Consider the following 20541-nt stretch of genomic DNA (forward strand, 5'->3'; position numbering starts at 1 on the left):
ATGAACTGACAGCAGACATTTTTGTTGCAGGGCAGTTGAAAGTGAGCAGGTATCCTATACTGCCTTGGCTCACTGATACATCATTGTGGACCAGAAAATTGAACCCAGTCCAGCTTGGGATTATTTTGGTATGTAAGCGAACAAGGATCTGACCAGACCTTCTCCTTTTTCTTCATACATTGAAGCTGTGGTATTCTCTTCTTGCATCTTTCAGGCAGCAGGTCTGGTCTTTTCTCCCGATTTTGTAGTCTGGCAAAGGCCCTTCTGTGATAAATGTTCTCTGCTTTGCAGCATTGACTTGCAGCTTTGGGGGCTATACTCCTTCAAAGAGAGGCTTACCAGGAGTTTCACTTATGTGATGCAGTGTTTCTTTGCTGCTCATTTGCAGTGTTTCTTTACTGCTCAAGTCTATTGATACCATCCCAAGCTAGAGTAGTGTGTAAATGACGACATATATGTGTTGACATCAAAGCCCAATTTGTTCTGAACTTGATCCTAGCTTCTGAAACTGAAGGGCTTTGTCATTCTCTCTGGGTGTTCACTAAAACATACAAGTCCCGATCTGTTTAATATTCAACTAAGTTGCATTTTTGTCTGCCAATGACTTTACAGTATATAGTGGCAAAATATGCTTTGAATGACTTCTGTCGCATGTAACTGCATAAACTGAATCTTGGCCAAAGGAATTTATTAGCTGATTTGCTCTGGTAGCTAAGCTTCTTTTTGCTCCTAAATACTGTAGGAGGAAAGCATGTGATGGAAGCAGATACATTTATTGAGCCTTGATTCTGAGAGTGGAGCAGCCACAGTTCATTCACACTTTGTTCTTTTGGTATCATCTCTCATCTTCAGGGATGCTCTACTCAAGCTGCTGAGACATCTGCATTTGATTTCACTGCTGCTGACTTCATCTTTAGTTCTAGATTATCTATGGCAAGTTTATCCATCAACAGGTTGTCTGGATATATGATGAACTTTACTTTTGTCATGATGAACATCTAGTGTTCCTCCAAACTCAACGTCCTGCTTACAGTGGATATGTGTCTTGGTTGAATCTCTAATTTAGTAGCTTCCAAGCAACCTAGTAGATAGGCCTAATCTTACTCTGAGATCAGTCGCTGTTATAACCTCCTTGTTATAAGAGATTATTTCTGATGAATGCAAGCTGTTCTTGATTTGCAGCACTTTCTTTTTCTGCATAATCAAATTCTCTGAGATTAATCCATTTTTACCGGTGTTTTTGTCCTCTTCACTTTTAGCATTCATACAGTAACAGTTTTGGTGATAGTGAGCTTCTGCAACTGTGATATTGCTAATAATAGCAAGGATCCTGTCATCCATTGTCTCTTACGCATATTTTGTGATTGAACATCTGCACGCTTAGTACTCTAAATTGTCGTTCTTTTTGCTACTTTTTTGTTCTTCTGACAGAAGCTATGTTCCATCTTGAATGCTGCTGTTCAACTTCAAGCATCAGTTACCTACTACAGGTTTTTCTTGCAGGACTTAATTTCTGTTTTGACACAGCAGCATTCAAAAAAGCATGGTGGGTTTGTGTTTTCATTGTGAACGTGCTGTTGCATTTCAGAGGAAGTTGAATCTGTGATATTTCACTTTCATTCATGGTTCTGGCAACAACAAAACTGGAATATGATTGCAGATTTTTGTGGCTTTCAGAAATGTTTTCTAAGAATTTCACAGAAATTACACTAGATTGACACTGCAATTTGAAGTTATGTGAATTATACTTCTTTTGAATGCTCATTTGGAATATTCTCATTTGGTTCTTTTACAGCTTTGCTACAGATTTTTTTTTTAAGTTTTAGAGTTGCAGTTAAAACACTTTTAAGCTACATTCAGTTTTGCCAGCTTTGTGTAAATAGTTCACATAGAAACAATTGGCATAGTGACATCCTGTCTGTGTGAAGATCTCAGAAAAGTTACTTATGTGGAAAACTCAGAACATAAAACCATTACCAAACCATGCAAGCAAACCTTCCTGACTCGATACTAAATATCCCTGATGGTCCCAACAACTACGAAGTTAAGTGAAAAATGCAACATATTAGACCACGTCTGCAAGGACACTGCATGAATATGCATTGTATAACCAGTTTAGCTTATGGTCAAAGAATTAAGATTTCCTTGGTGTGTACCTTAACCTGTCTTTCTGTGTTATTTTTAGGATGCTGAGTGTCACTGCATTGTGGGCTCTTGAAAGATGTGTAGTTGCAGGGCAACTGTGCTTGATTAGCAAATTCTGTTACCTTTGTTTTGAAAGTCTTTCTGACAAGAAAGTAAATGTTTGTTTCTGTTACTCTGTTAAATGTTTGTAACTGCAGCTTTGTGCATAATAACACTTCACTACTCATAAGTTACCTTTGTTGCTAACACCATTTTACAGGTGAGAAACTGAAGACAGTGTCAAATAACATGAATGGTACCATCTTTCCTTTCCCATTCAGTCCTTAACAGTGTAAAACACCATAGCATAGAAGCAGCTTTTTCTTCCTAACTATGCATTCACATGTACCTTCCCAGTAAATGCTCCTACAGTCAGGTGTTTGGGAGAGAATTGTGCTTTATGAATCATTGGCTCTACTTAGTTATATTTTTCAAAATGAGGAATTTCTGCTAAAAGCTGGAGTTTTTAAAAAAAAAAAAAAGAAAACAACCACCACAAAACACAACAACAAACGAACACACACAAAAAAAAAAAACAACCCCACAACCACCTTGCCATCCTTTTGGTTGTAAAATAGATATATAATTGTTATGTATAATGCTGGGTATGATTTAATTGAGGGGCTGGAAGGTACCTTGAGCCACTTTAAGTTGTTTTCTAGAAATTCTTGAAGCTACAGACATCCTAGAAAAGGTTACTTTCGGTTAGGGGTGGACAAAAAAAGGAATGTTTGGCAAAAGATTCCAGCTGAGTTTCAGTACTGCTTACCCAAAGAAGCTATGGGAGTAACTTTTTGGTTGTAAGAAAACCTGACAGATCAGTGGGAAGACAGTAGAATCAAGACGGCCAGATCAGCTCATGATTTGAGCTCTGTGTGTTTGTGCAAATATACATAATTTTATTATGGGAGAACAGGAAAAGCAATGAGACACTATGAATTTCAGAAATGAGAATACTCCCATCCGTGTTTAGGCTGTGCTCAGTGATGCCAAACCTCTTCCATTAGTTCTAGGTGATTCCTCATGTATCAAATAAAGTTTCAGATCAACCTTATTTTAGACTTTAAGGTGTCTAAATAAATGTTCTTACTTACCTGGCTTTTATCCTGAATCACTTTGGTTTTGTGGCCAACCCATTCTATTGAGCCCTCAAATTTTGCCCTCAGCTGCTACATTTGGGGGGCATTTTTTTTAAGGGATTGACAATTAAGAGGCATTTTTTCATTGCCTTAACTGGAAGCTTATTTTTATGTAGAAAAAAGAATCTTTGGAGAGTTCTAGAGAGGTTTCAGATTTGCTCAAAATTGTGGACTAGCAGGATGTACTTACCAGAGAAGGTCACAATCTTTGTTTTATTTTCATAACGTTCTTTCCAGTAGCACTGTAGCTCCACAGATGTAAGAAACTATATTTCCTTTGTTGCTGTTTGAAAGCTATGGGATTTAACATTTCTCAGATCATTAAAATCTTGGGAACATCACAAGGTGATAGTCTTCTATGGTTTAATATCCATTTGTGAAACTTCTGCTAATTACAAATTAAAAGGAACTACTTTCTAAAACCTATTCCTAAACAGAATTAAGGTTGAGAATATGTCAGGAAACCAAGGTAAACCATATTAACAAAGATGTGGTTATCACAAAATATTATAAACCTTATTCACTTCCAAAACAGCATAAACTAGCCAGATTGAATCTGCTTTATAAGCTATAAAACATGACCTCAGAAATCTGTCAGAATTTGATGATGTAAAGTAATGTTTATAATGTGTTTAAAACAATCTACAGATATTGGGTCCAATTCATACCCATTTATTTTAGTGGCAAAACTTACATTTATAACAGTATGTTTTGTCCTTGGATATACAATATCTGATTTATTTGTGTCTAAATTGTTCTGCTCTTTGAAGAGTGACTGTTTTTAGACAAATTACTATTTCCGACATACTTGTTTAAGTCCTTGCGTGGAAATCATTAAAGCAGTGAAGCTAAGCTAAATATTTGGTGTTGCTACTCATGATGAAGTGCTTCAGAGTATTTCAAGTCCCTGACACAAAAAATGTGTTGTCATTTGATTTACCCTGATAGGTTTTCTTACAGTTAATTAGATGAGCATTGTTACAGTGCTATCATAGCATTGCTATTTTAAAACAATCCTTTTTTTGTAGTTATCTTTGCCATCTTTTATTGCAAATTAAGGTAGAATAAATAAAATCATTATAAATGGTGGTTTATACTATGGTCCAAGATGTTGCTTACCTGCTAGAACATTAGTGTTAGAAGGTGTTTGTGGTGTGCTGAAGATGTGCTACAATTCTTTAAAAGGGAATGCTTTCTTGGATTAAATTATGAAAATACAGGTGGTAGATACCAATCTAATATTAGTATACATTGTACATAAAACTTAAGTCGATAAAGCTGTTTCTTTTGTCAAGTATTTTGTACCTTGTAGACAGCCATTAAGACTTGCTGAGGTCATGAATAATTTAATTTATGATTAATAACATTATTTAAATATAACAGAGGCAGCACTATACTTGAGCAAATTAAATGTGGCTTTAATGTGCCCAGCATCAACAAAGAAGATACAAGCATAAGCAATTTTCAGGGTTTTGTTCAGGTTTTTTTATACGAAATGTTTGAAAGGTTAAATTTTATATTAGAACTGATGAGTTAACAAGGTTTTGCAAGAGACATGCTTCTTGCTATCTCTGCAATAGCATTTTCTTATATAAACACAGAAAATCAATTTTAGTGATGTTGTGATAAGCTGTTTAATTAATGTGGTTTTAAAAGTCAATAAATTTAAATAATTTATAGCTGATCTAATGTATGGGACTCTGCCTGTGAAGCTATTTTGGGGGAAGTATCTCCTCCAAAGCGTAGTTGGAGGTCAGCTGCAATGTTTTACAGTTGCCCTCAAGTAAAGTACAGCTGTGTTCTGGGTATTTGAGTTCTGGTAGGCAATTAAAAGAAAACTGAGCTTGTTTTGCAGAATACGTAATGTAGCTTTATGTACTTTTTAAAAATGCACTTCAGCAAATTTATCATTTCAGATCTTAGATACTTAGTCATGATTTAAAAGGCCTTTATGGCGAGATTATTCCTCATGTAGAATTGCAGTAATTGCTACAATAAAAGAATTGCTAATCATCTTAAGACTATTGCTTCCTCATTTTCATGAGGTGAGATAACTGGAACAGAAACAAGTTTATCTTACAATTTCTATGTACCAAATAAAATATTTTAAAAATTGGAAATGGACTTCTGGAACTCTGAAGTACGTTTAAGCTCAAAAGAAGTATCAACTTTAAAAATTAATTTCAGATTACCAAGTTGCTATCTTACTGTAAGTATCTTGATCCATACCTGTATTTTAAACATACAGTATTTTAAAACATTGAATCTTAATTCATTATTCACTAGGTTAAAGACCGAAATCTCCATTAGAGAGAGAGAAGCGAAGTTGGAGGTAATGTCTTGTCTTTTCTCCACACAGTCTAAAAATATCTCTGAACTAGTTTGAAGATCCAAGACAACTCTTTTTTAAGTATACATATACTACCGGGTCATGTTGTTCAGAAGATATGCGTAGTGCAAAAATCTAGCTTTATGTGTTTTACTAGAAAAAGATGCGGCAATGTTGGAGGGACACCTTTAATATGTCTGCCACACCCAAAGACTTCCAGTTTGCAGTCAGTCTATTCTGGTTGATTTGTATGCCAGTCTCCAGTGAAGGAATGGTTTAGTTGCCTTATGTGTCTTCATCTTCAGGGAACCTGGAAATTGACCTAAAATAGAACCTGAGATCTGGGTAGGTATTGTCTCTGAACTGTAACTTTTTGAGGGCTATTTTATTTGTACATCTTTAAAGAGGAAAAGTTTTGGATATGCCTCTTTAGGCCCGAGTTACTCTTGTTTTGTTTTGTTTTGTTTTTTTCCTAGGCATGTGTTGGGCAAATTTTCCCCTGCTTTCTGCCTGTCAGGAAGCTAAATTATCTCACAGTACATATTAACTTTTTTTAAAATATCATCTTTGGATTTTGATTTTACAAAATTTTCTTCTGTAAGAAGTTGTCTTTCTGTTACACTTTAAAAAAGGGTGGTCTGTTACAGGAGTCCTAGCCAGTAAGAGAGTGGGAGAAGTCCTCAGACCTAGTAAAGATTTTTCTTGTAACACTGCTTGCCTACTTTCTAAAACGCAAAGGCGTTGGTAGCATTTTTTTAACAGAAGCTTTTAAACTTCTTTAACAGAAGAAGATTTTGTAGAAATGTGAGAAGACTGTTCATCTTCATTCAGCAGCATTAAGGAAGATTCTCAAACATACACAGTAACACCTTTTTGTTTTCATAGACTCTGTGACCATTTCAGGTGTGTTTTCTCTTAGTTTTTCCTTTTTTTAATCCCATATTGTATTTCAGCATTATAGAAGATGTAGAATTAGCTTTTTTTTCTCCATAAAATTATGTTCCATAATATTGGCTTTCATTTAAAAATAAAACAAAAAATGCAGCATTCCCCTCCAAAAAACAACAGAACAAAAAAACCAACCCACACCCCCTAGCTCCTACAGTTGGAAGAGATGGAGAATACAGACAGAATAGGCTACTTTGTTAGCTGTGTGAGCTTACACGACATCTGAACCAAGACCTTTCAGAACAGTGTGCCATTCGGTGTGGTCTGGGCCGTGTGGAACCTCTGGTTGTTTTTTCCAAGGTGCCATGGAATGCCTCTTATTTCACTGCAGCCAGATGCTTGACATTTTGACTGTTTGTTGAAATGCAAAACAGGAGGTCAAAGGATACACCCATAGGGTGCTGAAGAACCAAAAATAAAAACTGATGAATCAGGTTATTTAAAAACATAGCATTTAAAACTTGGAGAGATAAGTTAGGAAATCTTCCTTTCCTGGTAATTCCCAGGGGTGAATATGGTCAGCCAGGGCGGAGGAGGGAGGATGGATAGGGAAGGAGGAGGTTCTGTAGTAGGAAGTAGAGTGCAGTAATTTTAAGTCAGAAAGTGTTTTGTAGCATGGGTTATATGTGTATGGGTTTTATATGACAGAATTATAACAAAGTATGGTAGAAGTATAGCAAAGGCTACTTTAGAAGATGGAATAAGCTAAACTTTACCATGCACTTTTAAAATACTTGCTGCATAATTTGGCCTCATTGAAGCAAAATGTACCACCTATGTGGGGGGAAAAAATACTATCCTAAAGGTATGTAATGTTGTTTACACAGTTTTAAATATTTAAGAGGTTGTGGTATAAATAATAATTTAAAATGTTCGTTTTTATCTACAGTGACCTTTTCTTTTTTAAAATTGAAATTAACTTCTACTCAGAAAAAAAGTTTAGTTTCTTAATTTTGTCACTTAGGCACTTAAAATTTCCTAAATGAAAATAAAATAATATGGGCAAGAGGCATAGCCTAGGAGATGCTTTTAGAAGACTGATGTGGCTGTTTCCAATGGACAGTTTTCAGTCACTTCCTTTTCCACTGTTTTAAAAATGGAGGTAGGAGGGAATTGCTTTTGTTCATGTTGTTTAGAGTGGAAAAAGTTATTTCATTAGGTAAGTTTTAATAGAGACTCAAAAGTGACAAGTATTTTAAGTATCTTCCTTATACTTATACTTAATGTAACAGCATCTGGAGGACTAAAACACTGTGTAATGCTTAAAAAATATACTCGCTTCAACTTTGTCTTACTTCTCCTCTGCTTTTTTTGCCTTTTTTTTGTGAGCAAACCACAAGTTTAGTTCAGATTTTTTCCTCTCCGAATAAAAAGCTGTCCAGAGTTTGCATCTTATTCGATAAGGCATAATTGAAACTACATATATGAAAAAAGCTACGGGGGTTGCTTTGAAGTTCTTCTTTGTTTCTGGTTTTGGGGGTTTTTTGGGTTTTTTTAACTAGGGACACTATTTGCAAACATCTGTTCTAAGATCCATGCTCAATTTCTGCTCCATAGCAGATATATGGGAATGTCAGTGTGAAATTATTTCTACAACTTTATATTGTAATCAGTTGCTTATGAATATAAAATAAAAGAAATATCATTAATTATTACAGAAAATTTCAAGACTTAGTATATCTGAAGGAAAAACAGAAACATCAGCTTTTGAAAGGTAAATACAATGATGAGCTGCATCTTGACATCAGGTACATAAAATAACACATGCTGTGTTTTTTCTCAGGTAATTGGGCAAAAGTATTTAATTAGTATTTTCATAATGTGTATTTTCTATGATAGAAAACTTTGAATGGCGGTTGTAATGTACTTGCTCAACAAGGCATGTAGGATTTAGGTTCCCATGTGTCAAAACACATTTTTAGTACTGCTTAAATTGCAAATTAGTCAAGATTCATAAGATATTAAATCAAATACGCGATTGTTAAAAGAAGCAATTTTATAACATTGCATATGAGTTAACAGCATTACTGGGGCGATTGGGAAACAATTTTAAAATACAGTGTAAAATGTTAATTCTTGGATATTCACTTAGGTTTTTAAAAACCTATGTCAGTGTTGGGAAGCATACTCAACCAAATTCTTAGCAGAGCAAATATGTGAAATTGTAGGGTAACTAACAAATATAGCTCTACACTTAAAAAAATATGCCAAATTGTGGAATTTTTTATGTCAGTCTGGGGAAATAATTGAAATCTTATACATTTTTTTGACACATACTGTGGGCAGACTTGTACTTCATATAACTCATCTGAATTATTACTGCAGATCCCACAGCCTGAAATCTCTTTTTCTGGTTAGTGATCTTTCACAATTGTTGGTGCAAATTTGATCTTTAAAAACTTAGTCAAAACATAATTGTAGTTATTTGTTACATAGGTATTTATAAATACCTTTTTAAGGGCTATTTATCAATAACCCTAAAAAAAAAAAACCCAAACTGCGTTCAGAGTCTCTCTGTAGGTTACTTTTCTTCTTAGAAAAGGTTCTGCTTTGTCTGTCTTTATTCTAGTCATATGCAGTGTAGGCCAAATAATTTGAAATATTACTTAAAATGTTTGCTTAAGAATTGAGACTAAGTGGTTCAGGTATTAGAAGCTAACTGTGTCTAAGCTACGGATTAATGAACAGTCACTGTAATTATAATTGAATGTGATGTACTACTATCTCCTAACCTTGTGTTTAAGTAGACAAAAATAATTTCAATATATAAATCTGTTCTGTGTTTTCTGTTAAAACTTTGTTTGATACTACTTTATGGGCTTTAAGACAGACATCTGGAGTATTGTAGCTCTAGCACTAGAGATTCTCAGTCCTCAAACATTTTTTGCTGTTATGAAGCCAAGGTAATAACATTGATATTAGCAAGTTATTACTGCTGCATCATCAGTAGATGAAAGCAGACGACTCTTAAGAATCCCGCATCTTCTCTGCGCTGTGGTTCGGAGGTGTTGTTTTAGGCCAGATTTGTGTTCCCTGGGCAGAATGCCCATACTGTGCAGACATTCAGAGCTGTGTGGAACATCCATTGTTGGTTTGGACTCCTGAGGACGCAGCTCCTTTAGGAGTTGCAGCACTTGGGGATCACAGCTTCCAGTTCCTTTTCCTCAAAAAGGAATCTAGTTTGCATACACCAGGGCTGCTCTGTAAACCAAACCAGTATGTGCGAACAATCAAGGAATGTGCCTCAAAACCATGGTGGTGTTTCACACCAAACTGTTAATGTAAATGCAGCTGTAATTCAGGTTTTGTTACCTGGAAGTACTTTTCCACAGACTGAAAGTGTGTTTGCACATACTTTGCAACTACTCTGTATGCAGATGTGTAAATGTCACTTCTTTATAGTTCTGTTCTGAAGCTGTATGAATTTTTCTTTCTTGCTGAGTTTTTCCCTGAGTTATTTTTAAAATCTTAACGTAAAATACCAATATAAAACAATATAATACTCTAAAGTTAAGTATGTATGGCAAAGAGCAGCAAAAAAAATTGAGATGGTAGAATTTTAAAACAACAAACATTCAGAGCCTAGCTTCTCTCAGCCTTACTTGGTACCAAATCTTACATTTTCTATACAATGAGAAAAAGAGAAAAAATCCCTTTAATTTGTAGGCTTCTGTAGCTTGGGATGTTTGCACTTGGTAGACTCATCTCCTGGATTCAAAATTATGTCTTACTGCTACTCCCTTAAAGTAGTCTTATTCTAAAACCTGACCTGGCAGCTAGTTCATTAGCATGGCCTGTATTTGATAATCCAGCCATGGCTTGTATCATGAATTGGAAAATGGGTTCATTGCTTTCATTAAACAAAAGTCAGATTTTTACATTGTTAACTGAAATCTTCCTTTTGATATAATACAGTTGTTATCATTCTTGCATTTTCCAGTGTTTCTGATGTCTGGATTTTTATTTTACACTGTAACCAGTATTGTTTGCACATAGAGTAGTAAGACTACGTTTCATTCCTAATATTGGATGGAAGGCTATTCTTTTTCAGCTACGGACTTAGTAACAGAAGGATTTCCTGGAATCTTATATGATTTTTCTTTTCATTGCGGGATTTTAGTGCGTCACAATTGCTAGGTTTTGTTTACCCATCTGCAGTTCTCAGCGGAGGTAAATTATTTCATTGGAGAGCTGTTCTATCTGAATGAACTTACAGTTGTGCTTAGGAATCTAAAAGAACACCGTTCTTTGTGGATAATTGCACAATCACCATCACAAAAACAAAAACTTTTTCGATTTTGGTTTTGTACTCTGTTTTATTGGTATAAATGACTCACAGGAAGGTATGCTGACAAGAGTCAGCGCATTTCTGCATGAGAAATGAATATCTAGAGATTTTTGTCTTCTTCCTCCCCACTTCTTCCTCCCTTCCTCTATTTTGCCAAAAATGAGTGAGAATGAGAGGCTGGGTTTGGATGAAGCTGAGATTTTGATTGCTAGAAGGTGACAGAGGTTGTGATGGATTCCTTTTGTATTTTAAGGGCAGGTTTGTCTTTTGAAGAGTTTCTCCGTGTGAATCTTGTGTGGGTAGATATATGTAATCCCTATAGGATTTCCAGTGTGGAAACACTGCTCTGTGTGTGCGCTAATGAGGCATGCATTAGTCATCCCTTTATTTAAACCTTTTTTTTTTCATATCTGTGATCAAAACTTTCCACATAAAGAATAATACTTGTTAACTGTGCAACTACATCTCACCCTCAAGCTGCTTGTTGAAAAGTAGTAGCTAAAGGTCATGTATGTACACTGTTTCATAAAAAGTTGACAGGATTTTCATATTAAAAGAATTCTAAATATTTACTAGCATTTAGACAGCTCTGTATAGCTTAAAGGTTTCTCTGGAATACATGAGGCAATTAGGAACAGTTACAGCAAGACCGGTTATGTCAGCCACAGCTGATGGGATTCTGAGTGGATTCTGAGTGTTGGGTTTTGTGCTGGAACTTAGTCTTGAGTCTTCCCTCAAATATTAGCCTTTTCCCCCTTTTTTCTAGAAGATGAGAGAGGAGAACTTGGATAGAAAATTTGTTTGTATATTCGAGAATGTCATGTACTGGTTTAGATAGTCCAATAAATTGAAAAAACTTTGTTTGACACAAGTAGCAAATACAGGTTGTAATTTGGTAAAGAGGTTGGCCTGTCTCTTGAGTTAATTCCTTATTATGAAGGAAAAATCAGTAACGGAATGAAAAGGTTCTTACGATTACCTCAGTTGACTGGCAAGATTTCACCACTCGGGGATATCTCAGCAGTCTCTTATCCCTACTCAAAATATTCCTGTGACTTAAAGTCGAAGTAGGAAATGGAGTATTCTTGGATTAGTTTATTTAAGTGGAGTAAAACTTGAAAACAGATTTCTGAATTTTTGTAGTATGTACCACCTCTTCCAGATTAACCATTTTCTGTAGAACTCAATATCATTTAGCGTATAGGTGTATCACATGAATTGTTTTAAACTCCTGGATCAATAGAACAACATATCTAGACTTTCAGCTTGAAAATATATCTTAAAAACATAGTAGGAAATTGGTTATTCCTTTTAAGGATCCTGGAACTTGGCTGTTGCTTAGGTAATGTTGAAAGTGGTTTTAGCCAAAAAATATTTCAAACCATTTGAAGAAATAAAGTACCAATGCATTTTCATTAATGAGATATTTGGTAATACTGTATGTCTCACATCTTTTTGTCTGACTGTCACTGTTCAGAGACTATTTTCAGTTTAAGTTTTATATTTTAAAAGCTAGTTTGGGAAACTTGCTCCTAATTTCACTTCCTATATAGAATTTACATCTGAAATCTGACCGACAGTTGTTCTTCCATCTTACCCTCCTCCTTTATTTTGTCTGTCGTCATCATCATTTTAGGTAATTTGAGCTACTGCTTATTCTGAAAAATTTTTAATGTGTTAGAAATTACATTAAACTTTTACGAAATTTAAATCTTTACAGCAAAAAGTAAGCTCCATCATTGAATGGATAGGAGAAGCTGGTGTTCCTATAGGAAATGAAGATAAATATTAGAAACGAATATTTAGGATTTTGATTGTTGAAATATGAACATATGAGCAAATTGCATATGGCAGTGTGACTGGACTATTTTGTATTTCTGTGGTTACAGATGTTATTTGAAGTATACAGTCCAGACTTTCTTCGGAGCATTCAGATTGTTGTTTTTCCTGGTCACCCTAAAGTGCTGCATGCATGTGGCTTTATGGAAATAATACAAGGTTTAAACAATTTGTCTCCAAAGTTCATATGCTGTGTCTTATTATACAGTAGGATTCTCATTTTTACTTGCATAATTCAGTACTGATCTGTATTTCCCTTATAAATACGCAGTTTTACTCTGAAATTTAGTGACTGAAAATGATACTTCACAGATTTCACTTTTTCAGTGAATCCAAATTTGTAGTTGCTCAACTAAATTTTAGATTTAGGTAAATTTAGATTTCCAACTGTTAGCTTTTTTCCTTGCTTTACTCTCATTAGTATTGCAGAGTCAATCTGGCAGTATAAAGGTACAAACTGGCTTCTTTTTCTTGCACATCATCAGAAAAAGTTTCCAAGTAGTTGTGTCGAAGAGGCTGTGCAGGTAGAGGAACATAACATTGTATTTTGGAAAATTCCATGTGTCACACAAAGGGGACAACTTAACCTTCCTGTCTGGAGATGAAATGCAAGAACTAAAGAGTACTAATTGACTGCTAAATACAAAGCTGAGTTTTTAAATAGGTAAGAAAAATGCAGCTGTTAAATTCAGTAAATGTTGCTATGAAAATCTGTGAGAAATACCTAATAGAAAATCTACAATATCACTTTCTGAGTGTCACTTCAGAGTACAGCTATGTTCCTTTATTTCCTTCATTATGAAAATAACTTACTTTGTTTTTTTCAGCAAACAAGAGCATGACTCTTCAGACGAAAAAAAAGAAATCAATAGAAGTCAAACTAAAAAAGTTGCATCAATTGAAAAGAATGAAGAAAACTCATCATTATCAAATATAGGAAATGTTCCCAGTTTGGAACTCCCTGACAACAGCGCAGAGAATTCTTTGCATGAGAAAGGAGCATGTTGTGATTCAGATAATAACAAACAATTAGTAGATGAGAAACAAAAATGTATTCATGATGAAAGTGAGTTGAAAACCTGCCAAAGTTCAGATAATGTTATCTTGAATGAGCAGACTAAAGTACATAGCTTGGATGAAACTACACTTTCAGCAATGAACGCAAGGGACTTAAAACTAACATTGGGTGAAGATGTTAGTTTTGAGCAGTTCTTGAGAAAAAGAGATGAACCTGAATCCGTTAGTTCAGACATTAGTGAACAAGGCAGTATTCATTTGGAGCCTTTGACTCCATCAGAGGTACTAGAGCATGAAGCTACTGAAATTCTTCAAAAAGGTAATGTTGCACCTTCGTCAAAGAAAGTTGGACAACTCTCTGAACAAACAGATCAGACTTCTAAAGAAAGCAGTCCCAACAGAATGGAAACAACTGTAAACAAGACAGGTGAAAATGAAGCAAGCTGAAATTATGTTAGTTTTATTGTTTGTTACAAACAATGGTAAGAATGCCATATACCATTCCTGATGAGTGTGCTCATTGATGCGAATTATTAAAAATAAAAAAGGGGGGAGGGGAGGGAGGAGAGAAAGAGACACTAAAGGAAAGTTTTGCATATGAAGATAGCATGTATGTGTATGTACAACAGAATTAACTGAATTTACAAGAGGTCACACTTTCGAATATATCTTCCTGTTTCTTGGATGTGATATATCTTACTGCATTGCCATTTGAAAGGAGGAATAAATTCTAATTTTTATAGTTAACTAGCCTGAGACAAGGTGATTTGTTTGCCAAGAAAATATTTTTTTAAATCCTTCAGTGTGAATATCATTAAACAGTGGAATTCAGTGTGAATTCAATTCTGATGCTGAAATGGAGCACGCTTGTAATGATGGTTATTGGTCTGCTGATAATTTGGGTAAACACAGCCCTTTGGACTTGGTGTCACATTCCTGTCTGTAAAAGCATGTAAACAGAATTAGATAAATCTATGCACCTCTGTACAGGTGTAATCCTGCCAGGCTGTAAGCTTACCCTAATAAACTTTCAGTGAAAGTGGAATTATTACAATAAAAATATATATTTGTGGGGTTTTCAGTGTGCAGGCTGTGCAGAAATACCGAACATTAATTGTATAAAGTAGAACATACTGCTGAAAGTACTGTAGCTGTTTAGGCTTTTACCATTGTTTTAATTATTCTTAGCCGTAGACCCATAGGAATGGTCTGTAAGTCACACCAAAGTACGGTTTAATGTAAAAATTGTTTTAAGCAAAAAGAAGGAAAACCCCAAACTGGAAACACCAACTGGCATGCATTCTGCCATTTTGCAGCTGCTACTGGCGAACTGTTACAAAAAGGACAAAAGGGCATATAAAGTAGAATGTACAGTTCAATTTCAGGACTTTTTGTAGTCTAAATTGTATACAGAAAGATGGCTGCTGGTTTTTTTGTCTTCTAGTTAGCAGCTAGATGTAGGAATGCCTATGATTAATGGTAGCTTGCTCTTATGACTTCATTGCTCCATTTGAAACATTCAGAATGTGCTTTTGACTTACAGTTTTGTTTCGAATGAATGTTAAATGTTTTGAACAGCTGTTAAAGCACTGCTGTAAATTATTACTTTTTGAGTAAATATTTGCAACAAAATTTTGTCTTTGTGCATAATTTTATGCTCAGCTTGAAACTTTAGCCATAGTCTTCCCACACGTTTTTAAAAGATTTAGTGACTGTTCCCCAAAGCTATTTCATTTTAAAATTGAATTTTAGACTTATGTGGGGCTTTTTGTTTGGTTGGGTGGGCTTTTTGGTGTTGGTGGTTTTTTTAGAATTAAATGAGCAAGTGCCTATGCATAAACATATTTTTGTAGCTGTGTATTGTGTTAAGATGTGCTAACTTTCCCAGATTAGAGAGAGATGTTTTTCTGGGCCATCGCATGCATCTGAAGCCTCCTCTGTCGTCCCAGGTTAACTGGGCTCGGCTGCTAAATGAATCTAATCAGCAACAGTATTAAAATTTAGAGACCATCCAGCTTATTGTTGGAGCCTCTAAATAAACCGTGTCAATATCAACATCTCAAAAATTGCTTCAAACTCTAAAGGGTTATATGACTTAAGTTTTGAATTGAATTAAGATGAATCTTAATTTTCATCCATGCAGGTTTAGAAGACACTTGAAAAGTGGAACAGTTTACATAGTCACAGCTCTTCAAGATCTACCATTTTCAGAATTTCAAATAACAAGACACACAAAAAAGATAAGACCATTAAGTTGCAGTATTCTTTTTTTCTTTAAACATGTTAGGGAAATTGTTAACTCGAGGTATGATTAACCGGTCTGATGTCTTCATGCATGTACACATGGAAGATTATAAAATACAGCATCACAATAAGGACAGTTTTTAAAAGACTTAATCTGCTATGGAACTTGATGTGTATATTACTGAAGCAGTTCCTGAATGCATCTGCATTTAAACCCAGAGAAATCTATAGTATTTTTAATCTGATTTATGATCTTCCATGTAAATTATGTATTTTGAATGATGCTCTGATATTTGGTGTTGGAAAATACTAAGTTCAGCTGGAACCAGTTTTATGATACTTGCTTGTAAATTTCTCACAGTTGTCTTTTATTATGCAATTACATTTTTAAAACATTTAGTATTTTAATACTAAGAATTTGGAAGACTTTGGCCACACACTATTGAGAAAGGTTGGAAGACAAAACTTGGATTGAAAAATCTGCATATTTGGCAGACATATTTATTATCAGATACGTAATATGTAAAGCATTGTTTGTTTGAAACAATGTCGAGGATGCTTATACAGAAGGTAATGTTAAGTACAATGCATGGGAATATTTAGTAGCCCTTCCAAAGGAGGAGATGAGAGAACTAGATTGTCCTAGCAAGACCATCAGATAGCTTCAAATAGGCAAGTAAGGTATATCATGAAAACAGTGGCGTGTTATTTTTGTGAAGGAGAAAAAATAAAATTCACTACAGTTTTTCCTGTATGAAGTAATTAATTTGTTGACTAAACACTGTAGGAGATGGCATAATTATGAAGATTAATCTCTATCGTGTTACTTGGGAGGCTTCCTAGAGATAATTTAAATTGGTACTTTTGGCTGAAGTCACTCCAGAAGATCAAGTTATATTGAATGCATTTTCAGTTATTTGGATGTAATTGCACATAATTCCGTTTTTTTTGTTTTTCTGAATAATTTAAGTTTTTTCCATCCAGCTGTCAGTACCTCCTTACTCTGTTACCTCAAGTATTCATTACCATACCAAAAAATAGTAACTTGAAGTTAATTCTTGTTATCCATACTAGAATCACCATTTGCCCTCATCTCAAGAGATTTACCATATTTATTTCAATAATAATTTCAGATTCTTTGTGTAACATTTTTAAGGAAATCACATGCCATGCATATGCTATCTTCATTATTTGCATTTAATGGAAAACTGTTGTCATTATTAGCTTATGGTCAGTGAGTGTTCAGTCACTTGGAGCTTCCTCAATTGCACCCAACTTCCATCTCAGTTTGCCTTGTGTAATTTGGGAAAGAAACTTCAGCATACCCGTGGTTCACTTTTTCTTTAACGGAATGGATGAGTAAACTCAGGAAAAAATCAGATCAAATCATAGCATGTACTGAGTTCTAAGTATTGGGTGATGTATTTTAAACAAGAAAATTTTTATAACAAAACCATATCCACTTTTCTTTTCTTGGAAATGGGGGAGAGAGAAGAACTCTGGGCAATAGATGTTAAATCCCATTCTGTGGTGCTTTAATGCCAGAAAGCATTAGAAACTGAAGGTCAGGGTAAAGAATCTTAAGTAACACTTGGTATTCTGCAAAACCTTAAATAAAAGTTCTCAAAGCTTTTCTGCGGGTATTAAGCATTGTTATGTATATGCTGGCATGTAGAAAGCAGGGTGTGTTTTTTAATGCTGTAGATATACTAATATTCCACCAAAGACTGGCCGTAGGCTGTTAGAGTTTTGTTAGAGACTGCTTAGAGATTTTTGTGTAGGGCAAATTTTATACCTGATTGATTGTTCTCTCTTTGTTTTCAGTAGTGTTTGATTTTTTTTTGACGCTTGTGAGCTTATTTTGTCTAGTTGCATCCTGTATTTTTTTTATGTACACTTAATATGCATCTAATAAAAAAAATGGTAAGTATGTTTTATGATTACTTGAATGATTTTTTTGCTTTTAATAAAACCTTTACTTGAGTTTTAATGTAGCTCAAAAGGACAGTTCTTAGTTCTTAGATTAAGCATGTTATTTCCTGTGAACATTACATTTTAATACATAATTTTGAAAGTAATTTTTCCCCATTAATTCAGTGTTAAAAGGGAAGGTATGTTGACTGGTATTTCATATTAGTTTACAAAAATTATGCAGAAAGTTCTTTGCTATGTTCCTTTGAGTTTTGCATCACTGTTGAGCTGTAAGACAGTTAATTAAAATTTTTTTATTCACTCATTTCATTGACCCAAAGTAACCATGTTAAGTTGCTGTTTCCTGTATTGGACCAGCTTAAAAAAAATGTTTCGCTCTGAAACTCTTCATTTTGAGGGGGATTAATGTAGTTGTTGTGCCTGAAAGGTGCTATAAAGCTAATGTGTTTATTGATGTAAAAATGTGCTGGTTTTGTTGAGGTTGTTTTACTGTTCAAACCGTTATTTTAGAGCGGCTAAGGTTTTTGTGACAACTGCAAGGATAACAATGATGCTGTAGGTATATCCACATTTAAAATGGGGTAAATTTAGCTTCATATTAGAAAAATTAAATGCTCAAATTACATGCATGGGCTGTATCAGACAATTTAAAATAAGATTAATTATATGATTAAGAAGTGTTAGCTTGTCAGCAACTAATTCACCATTCTTTAAGCATTTTTTTAAGTAGCATTGCTAAACAAATCCCTTATGTTATTAATTTAATGTATGTAAACTTTGTTTCATATTTTAGTTCACTAAATTCTCAAGGTTAGGCATTTAATTCAAAAAAGATGTTTTCTCAAAAAATATTGGTGAATGGGGTAACATGTAGTGGTAACTTTTTCTAAAGAAAGTTGTAGCACACTAATAACATGGTAGCCTTGAAAGTGTAACCTTCATATGTTTTGCTCATAAATAGTATAAGATTTAATCTTTTTGACTAAAGGAAAGTAACTTGCAGGTCTGTTTCTTACAGCCTCTTGTGACTTTTTCATTTTGATTCTGTCATGATACTCTAGCAACAAATTGAAGTCCTTGCTTTCCTCTCTTTTAAGGCTATAGAAGTGGAACATGAAATAGCTTTTAAACTGTATATATTTGAATTACCTGGGTGGCTGCCTGAAATGAGGATTGAATTTTGTGTACCAGTTTCTCAGGTTTTCAGCTGAGATTTGTGTCTTTCTACTTAACCTTCTTGGAAAAGACTTCTTCTTTGAATCTAGCGAGTTGGTGGCATGTGGTAGAATTTTCCCAGGATGTTTAGTGAAATGCAGTGTATTTGTTAAATATCATTTAAATGGCGTCTTTTTCCCTGCCGCAATCCTTCCCTGTCTCCTTCTCTTGATTATTGGTGTATAATGAACTTTTAAGTTTTTTTCTGGTAACGGAAAGTAAAAGACACGTCTACAGAAGAGAAGCAAAAGTAAGGTTGGTTAACCTGCATTATCTGATGAAGTGAAGCTTTTTTACTGATTCCCAAAATTGTAACTTGAGGAACCAGAACAGTTGGGCACAGCCAACTTTAATGGCTCTGGTAGAAAGCAGAGAGCTTGAGATATCCGTATCAGATCAGAATTCCCAAAAGGAGCCTAAGGCAACATGCTAAAGAAGATTTTCTTCTATTTGTGTGACTTTCCACTCTTCTATTTCCCAGATAACGTAGACTGGATGCCCTCTTGAGACCATAGAAAGGCCAGTTATCCTAGAGAAGACAAGATTGCTTGTATGATCTTCCTTGAAGGAACCAAAAAGAAGTTCATTAACATGTGGCATGTATGCTGTTTTATATTTCTAGAGGAAGATGTGCCTTAGTGTTGAATAGTGGCATTTTATTAATCTTTGCTCAATAATGAAGTCCTGTTGGTTCTTCTGAAGAATCTCTCAACAATACTGTTTAAAATAAAAATCCTTTAAACTACAGCTTGTCACTTTTCAGTGACTTCTGTCTGAGATAGTAGGCTCATAAGTACCACAGCAGAAAAGTATCAAGACAGACTGTGTCACCTTCTGTTTAAGGTTGATAATGACTTAGCCTGTCTTTAGGATAACGTATGAAGTTTCTTCAAGTTTTTTGTAAGAGAAACTTCAATGCACGGAACGTCTATTGTTCATAGATCAGCTTGGAACTTAGTATTGATTCAATTTTAATTAGTAAGGCAAATTTATTAAAGCGGAACATACTTGTTAATACCCTAAAACTTAATTCTATTTGATAAAAGAAATCCATTGTCCTCTGGGTTCCTCGGAGGGCATTCTTGATGACGTAAAAGGAAATGGAAGTACAACCTGTATTTAAAATACAGTAAGTATACCGAAGTTTTTCCTAGCAAAAGTGATGCGAGTTACTTGTGGATGGGAATGTATAATAATCCACTCTGTCCAGAACTTTTCTTCTCAGTTTTATTCAGTGGACTAAAAGATAAAGCTTCCTCCCTTCCCTTTGCAGTTGTTTCCCTTAGCATATTTAAAATATTAATAAGGGTATAGTGCCAATACCAAATCAAGTGTTACATTTGTATGGTCTTTAAATATCAGAAGCAACGTTATCATTAAGGATGTTTGAAAGATGAGCCTGGGAG

General features: G+C 34.7%; 1 protein-coding gene across 1 annotated transcript in view; it reads left to right on the forward strand.

Annotated features, from left to right (window-relative positions):
- Window positions 1–14191, forward strand: part of ZNF280D (zinc finger protein 280D) — a 31485-nt gene extending 17294 nt beyond the window's left edge. The window contains exons 13-15 of the mRNA XM_010294770.1: window positions 5610–5655; window positions 8259–8314; window positions 13555–14191. Of these exons, the coding sequence (XP_010293072.1) occupies window positions 5610–5655; window positions 8259–8314; window positions 13555–14191 (739 nt within the window). The remainder of the gene's footprint in view (window positions 1–5609; window positions 5656–8258; window positions 8315–13554) is intronic.
- The last annotated feature ends 6350 nt before the right edge of the window (window positions 14192–20541 follow it).

This window comes from Phaethon lepturus, unplaced genomic scaffold, assembly GCF_000687285.1.
Source record: "Phaethon lepturus isolate BGI_N335 unplaced genomic scaffold, ASM68728v1 scaffold9379, whole genome shotgun sequence".
NCBI lineage: Eukaryota > Metazoa > Chordata > Aves > Phaethontiformes > Phaethontidae > Phaethon > Phaethon lepturus.